Genomic DNA, 7,155 nt, shown 5'->3' with positions numbered 1-7,155 from the left:
CTCCCCCCCCACTCTCTCTGCTCAGCCGTTATATCCTCGCTCGCCACAGCTCGAGTATCAGTTACCGGGTCCCGACCAATCCCCGCGCGCTGTCAGAGCTCGAGAGGAGACAGCAGCGGAGAGAGGCAGACAGAGACCGGAGAAGGGAGAGGAAGGAGCGAGAGGAGCACCCACACCCAACCGGCTATCTATCTATCCATCCATCGTCTATCCTCCTTCACCCCCACCCACCCCCCCCGCCCTCTCCTCCTCCCTCCCTCCCCACCTCCAGGCGCGCGGGGGCAGCTCCCTCCTTCCCATTCTCCTCAGCTCACCCGCCAGGTCCTCCTGACTGCAGCTGTTTGGGTTAACCGGGGAGGCGCGAGGCAGGATGCGCGATGGGACAAGCGTGCGGACACGCGCTCCTCTGCCGTAGCCAACCTCCGTCCTCCGAGATGTAAGTGTGTGTCTTATAACTATGTAAGCTGTGTTTTTACCTCGAAGCCACTTCTGCGCACAAACTGTAGAGGCACATGGCGCCTATTGATCCAAACACAGTGAGTGAGTGAGTGTTGGTGTAGTAGTAGAGTGAGTGGGACCTGGTGGCTGTCATTACTCCCCCCCCTTGACAGCACCAGTGAAGACCCCATGTGAGCTGTGCAGGCAGCTGTCAGTGTAAACTGGTGGGCAAAAGCCCTGTAGCTCGCCACCATCATCACACTGTAATATAACCAGTGCTCTAATAGTGGGTCTAGTCTGCTCTACAGAGAGTTTAGTGACCTTATCTTCCTGGGTATCATAACAGCACTCTGATAACCCTATTGGGACAGATATATCTGCTGTTACTGCTCTCCTAATTCAGTTTTCTATATGACAATAGTTATGTTCAAATGTTTTTGAAGGGCTGACTTTGAGTAAACCACCTTATCCTAAAATACTGGCTGGTCTGATGTGTTGTAGCCTCCCTGTCCAACAAGAAACCCTGTATGGTACCAGTTTCTAATACAGCACCCTTTATAAAGGGTTAATAATCTGTAACTAATAGCTTTATTAGTTGTTAATAAATCGTTTACTGATGCTTTATAGATCTGTTATAAGCTGCTTATCAGAACAATTTTTGGGTTCCCAGGTTGTGGAAAACTCTCTTTGACAGATTAGATTTACCTTATTGAATAGGACTGCAGAGGAAGTGATTGTTAGCTTATTAAGAATTAATTAATTGTTTAGCAACATACATTCCCCATAAAAAAGGATAAACACCAGCTAAAGGGATTTCTCACAATAGCATATCCCAACATTTGTTCTTATTAATGGTTTATAACTGATATGTTAAGCATTAGTAGGTGATTTATTAACAATTAGTAAAGCTAGTTTATATATATATATACAACTTATAAACCCTTTTTAAAGAGTTGCACCCTTTTGTTTTGAGAATAAACTTGAGAACAAAGGCTCCTTTTGTGCAGTTTTCTCCTTTTGAAGCCTCCTAACTGCTTCATCACAGAACTTAAAACGAGGCTGTTTTTCAGCGTGAACGTTTGTTCTCGACCCTGAGGCTGTTTTTCTTGTTCATGAAAAGCTGACATTTTGGAGAGATAAGTCGGTTTTACTGGACATCATTTGTGCCGTGGCTCAAAGGAGGCTGATGAGATCATTATAACAATTTAACGCAGTGTTGCATCCTATCTTTACGAAGACTTATATGTTGAGAATGTCTCTCAGAGAGGTGTTCATTAAACTCTGTGGTAACTGTTAAGGCCATTAGTTGGAGTGGTGTTGCTGTTCACTGCCTGTATGTTTGTCCTGACTTCTTTCACTGGCACCTGTCGGGGAAAAAAATTAACTTTAAAATGTGATTAAAACTGTGTTTAGCTAAATGTTAGTTAATAAAGTGGAGCTCTCCTCCTCCCATATTGAGGCAGGTTTCTTCTGTTTGAAATGAAGGTTTGTCATGTAAACACAACGAATGCTCTCAAATTAAGTGATGCATCTGCTGCTGATAGAGTCGAGTGATTGTGATCAAACAACATGCACATACTGTGTATATATATATATATATATATATATATGGTGAAAGCTTCCCTCAGGACATGTCTTGATGTCTATACTCTGTGTTTTTTTTAATCCTGTTAGTTCCTTCCCCCCTCTCTCATAGCTCAGTAGCATCATTTGTGGATAATAACATTGTGATGCCATTACACAGTGGTTGCACAAAATATTAGACTCTTCCGCATATCAAGTTCAACCCCATTTTTGTCTCAAAGTTGAAAAAATCCTGGTATATTGTTTTGATGCTCTTTATCTTCTCCTTCGGTATTGATTTAAAATTCAATAAGGGAAATCACTGGAGGATAATGGCTTTTATTCACCTCACCACTGCTTGTCAGGAAAGACTTAAGCTTCTTACTCTGGGCGTTTGTTGGCCAGTCTAGTAGAAAATAACCAGAGTTGTTGAGGAATAATGAATCTGCCAGGTGGACGTCAGTGATCTCTGACATACAATTAGTTTCAGTAGCTGGTCTCACCTGCCACCCTCAAGCTGGAGTCAGTTTCACTTAGAGACTCAGCATCGGTCATCAGTAAAGGTCATGAAGTGTGATGCTGCCACGAAATACACAAGAGCAGATGTCATGTTGGCACGCACTGAGATATCGCCCCCTCTTGTGATTGAACATCGAGATTAAAAAAAGATAAAACAAGCGAGAGGAACATCAGACCTTTTGTGGTTTTATTATTGTGATGATGTGGCTTTGAGAGCCAATTATTCATCATCAGAAATATTGACCAAGCTCTACAGTTTCAGGAATCACATACGTGCATTCTATCTAAGCTTAGACCTCCATTCACCTTCAGTTTTTAATGTTTAATGCTGTGTCTTTGTGTTGGTCTGTGTGTTTTAACAGCCTCTTGAGGAGGACACGCTCATATTCAGTGCACTCTGTTTATCTGCTGTTATCATCTTGCATCGGTTTAGCAGCCAACAGGCATCGCCCATGTAATCTGTATTTGGGTATGTGTATGTCTGTGCCAGCAGGTGTGCATGTGAACGGTCTTCAATTTACTGGATTGACGCCAGGAAGTTAGATCCCCAACCTCCTGCTGAACACATACACACACGCATAGAAATGCATAGAAGTACACAGCAGCAGCAGCAGCAGAGTTGTAACCCGACTCCTGATGAGTGAGCGTGTCTGTGTGTGTCTGAGTGTGTGTGTGTGTGTGTGTGTGTGTGTGTGTGTGTGTGTGTGGCAGAGAGAGAGAAAAAGGAAGCTGACGTTGCACTGTGTTATCATCAGTAATGGGCTCATCAATACTAAAATATTCAGAGAGAGAAAAGAGACAGAGACAGAAAAGAGTCAGAGGGAAGAGGGAGAAAGTGGAAGCCAATAGAAAGCGGAGAGAAACTATTGTGAGTTGCTTTTGCACGTGTTAATACGTGTTTGTGTATCTACAGAATGTGGATGCATCAGCAAAACATTTGGCTTGAAAGTTGTTTCCAAAATCCACTCATTTATTTCCATTTCCATTCCCTGTCTTTGAGTCCAGAATTGTACAACGTCGTGTTCAAGCTGCTGATGCACATAGAAGCCAGCAGTAGATAATAGATGATATTTAATTTGTTTTTTCATAAACAAAATCATAAACAGTTTTACATCCATTTAAACTAAGCTGTGCACATCCCTAAAAACATCCCTAAAAAGTATGTAATTATTTTTGAAATACTAAACTGGATGAATATTTTGCTCCATCAATTCTGTGCATAAATATTCTGAGGTGACTGGAAAAGCCTGGATGCCGTAAAACTCTTCTCGCTGAATTATCAGTATGAAAGATGAGCAGCTGTTTTAAAACATCTGTCTCTGTAATGAAAAGTCAGAGGTCAAGAATGTAAGAGAAGAGACAAGTCAAGTATGGCTCCCAAGGAGTTTTTAGGCAGCCAACTACCAGGGTTGATAGAAACCAAGGCAGGTTTACGATAGAGATTAAGCTTCGTAGAACTTAATACATTCAGCAGTTTTAATCAATTAACTTTGGGATTTGGGGTTTTGGTCTTAAGTGAATCTAATGACTGGGGAAGTGTTTGGTCCCTGATTGCACAGGCAAAGCATTCTTAATAAGCTACAGCTCAGATTTGTGCTTCTGGCCACACCATACTGAAAGAATACATTCAATTTCTCAGAAACATAGCTAAAAGAAACGAAAACAGCATACTATGACAGAAACCTAGTATCATCGAATTATCCAGGAGACTCTCCAGGATTTGAGTAGTGTAGAGGTTATCATTGAAAGACAACCTCAAACGCGTACAGTGGGGCACACTGCTTTCAGACCTTTCTAACCCTGCTCAACTCAGGTCTGGACTGCACATTTGAAAATGTGCAGCTTAAATAGAACCAGTCTAGATAGTTGTGGACGTCACATAAGGTGCACACGTCTTATTATTCATACATACCTCAACCAACACATAAACACACAGGGCACATATAGTATTACATTCACACATGGCCAATTTAAAGTCTCCAGTACATCTAAATAGCTTGTTTTTGGACTGTGGGAAGAAAGCACCTAGAGGATACCCACATACATTTTTTATTTAATGCCTAAAGTATATAATAGTATATAAAGTATATTTGTTTCAAACATGAACTACAAGTGACTTTTTTCCCATCTAGTAGATACACATGTGATGTACTGGGCAACGCAGCTAGAGATGCAGCAGTTAAAAATCATATTTTTTTATTTCTGGGGCTTCTGATGGACGTTTATACACCAGGAAGGTAGGAAAGTCTCTTTTATACTGAAGGGAAATCAGGAAGGCGTTATGGGGACTTCAGCTACATTACTGCACCAAATTGATTTAACTCAATGCAGTCAATAAATGCTGTAACAAGCCTTGAATTTTACTCTGTGTGTGAATTAAAGCCAGCGGGAAGGAGATGGATGCATTAATTAGGCGATGCCAACTAGCTGTTTAACATTAATGTTAAACAGAGTGTAATCTATGTAATGAGGTGTAATACAACAGTTCCTATCACTAACAGAGTGGAAATCCATTTTATCATTAGTTTTAGCTAAACGTTGTTTGGTTCTCCTTGACTTGTCTTTCAATCTACCAGTGATTTCCTGTTTTACCCAGATTCATGTACCACATTAATAGCTGTTTATTTAAAAAAGATCTGTGGATATCCCTTGTGTATACTGTGATATGTGATATGATATGTGGAGCTAATGTAGAGTCAAGGAGGTTGAGACTTGTAGACTTTATACTGTGTAGGGGGAATAACTTCAGTTGGTCGAGTTGTTCAGGTGAACTCATTTTTCACTCAAACAAAGAAACAAAAACATGATATGTCTCAGTCAGATTATTGACAGTGTTTTTAGTGTGTTATTGTTAGACTGGACATCAAACTGAGATAATCTGAATCAACATCATGCACAATCTAAACAACAGTGAGCGAGGATAATTTAGAAATGGGATCAAAACTGGAAATCTTGCATGAAGCATAGGAGCCATTAATTATTTTACTTTGAAGGAGCTCCAGGCATATGATGTACATAAGGAAGTCAAACTTTTATTTATTTCCTTCAAAACTTTCCTTTTATTTCCCCTTATTTCTCTGCTTATTTCACATATCATGTCATGGTACATGTGAGGGGTTGAACGTGTGCTTTTGCAGTGTTAATCTAGAAACTGTGAACGTTTTTTAAGCTATCTCTGCTGTTTCTATTGTGGGTTCTACACAGGAATAGAAAACCTGGCCAGCTGGCTACTTGTTATGACTGTTTCGCATACCTTATTAGGAAGCGTTATTTTAAAGACGGAGGCTAGAGTTACAGTTAGGTTGAGTTTAAGGCTTTGCATGTTGCACATACATTAAAAGTACAGTAGTGTTAAAGGAAGGTTTGGATTAAGTTCAGTATATAACCGTTATGGTAAGAATACAGCTCAAGGGAATGAATTTAAGTCAATACAATGTTATAAGTGTGTGTGTGTGTGTGTGTGTGTGTGTGTGTGTGTGTGTGTGTGTGTGTGTGTGTGTGTGTGTGTGCGTGTGTGAGTGTGAGTGTATGAGCCTGGAGGTGTCACGGGGAAATGAGCTTGACAGCTCCCATGGTTCCCAGCTTTAGTTCCAGCAGCTCCTGTCAGCCTTCTTATCTCTATGGACTGTTGCCACAGACAGGTGTTTCTGTGTGTGTGCGTGCGTATACAGACGTGTGTGTATGAGTGTGTGTGTGTGTGCTTATGAGTGTGTTAGTGTGTACATGTTACAAAAGTGTGTGTGTGTATGTATGAGTACAGTTGTGTTGCTGTCAGTAATCCAATGGACCGCCACAGCTGTGTGTGTACACTTTTACCCCTTTTTTTTTTGTGTTTTTGTCTGCGGCTACAACTGGCATATGTGTGTGTATTTGTGTGTGTAGGTGTGTGTGTGTGTTTGTGTGTGTGTTCTCTTGAGAGATTAAGGTGGGAGGTGAGGCAGCTGTATTGGGACACAGAGCTCTCGTTTAATTAGAAAACAGTATCAAGTGCCTACGTGTGTGTGGAGAGAAACCCTAATTGATAGGCATTAGCGGTGTGTAAACGTGTGTGTGTGTGTGTTTGTCCTCTTTGCTTGTAACCCAAGGAGTAAATAACCTTAAATAAATGTGGCGTAATCTGCCAAAAAGAACAAAGAGATAACATATGGGAAATTGGGTTTGACATCCGGCTTTAGCACTTGTAGTCGTTGTGAAAGTTTGTGTTTAAGGTTTGTTGTTCTGATGTGCCACTGATGCATTGATTACTTTAGTTTGAAGGTCATTTCAGTTTCAGTGGGAACAGCTATTCATCTATTTTAGTTTGTATATGTGCAGCTTTACTCGTGTTGTTGCAGGAAACTTGTGTGTGTCTTTCTTTAGACAGGTGGAAAGCTGCAGGGGTCACACACACACACACACACACACACACACACACACACACACACACACACACACACACACACACACACACACACACACACACACACACAGGGTTATTGTTACAGTATGAAAAGCAGAGAGGGATATAGAATCTTATGTTTGTCATCTATGTATTATGTATAATGACTACTATAGGCTTTATAAGGTGTGAGAATTAGCATCTGGTCACCTATAAATTCTCTGCACTTACAAACAGGAAAGTCATTGTAAGAGTAA

The 7,155-nt window shown here is 40.9% G+C and overlaps 1 protein-coding gene across 1 annotated transcript in view; it reads left to right on the top strand.

Annotated features, from left to right (window-relative positions):
• The first annotated feature begins 259 nt into the window (after positions 1-259).
• The window catches only part of LOC127362577 (cGMP-dependent 3',5'-cyclic phosphodiesterase), a 139,915-nt gene continuing 133,019 nt past the window's right edge, over positions 260-7,155 (top strand). Inside the window, exon 1 of the mRNA XM_051398418.1 lies at positions 260-436. Within this exon, the coding sequence (XP_051254378.1) occupies positions 378-436 (59 nt within the window). The 5' untranslated portion in view covers positions 260-377. The remainder of the gene's footprint in view (positions 437-7,155) is intronic.

This window comes from Dicentrarchus labrax, unplaced genomic scaffold (assembly GCF_905237075.1).
Source record: "Dicentrarchus labrax unplaced genomic scaffold, dlabrax2021, whole genome shotgun sequence".
NCBI lineage: Eukaryota > Metazoa > Chordata > Actinopteri > Moronidae > Dicentrarchus > Dicentrarchus labrax.
This window is presented reverse-complemented; position numbering and strand designations above follow the sequence as displayed.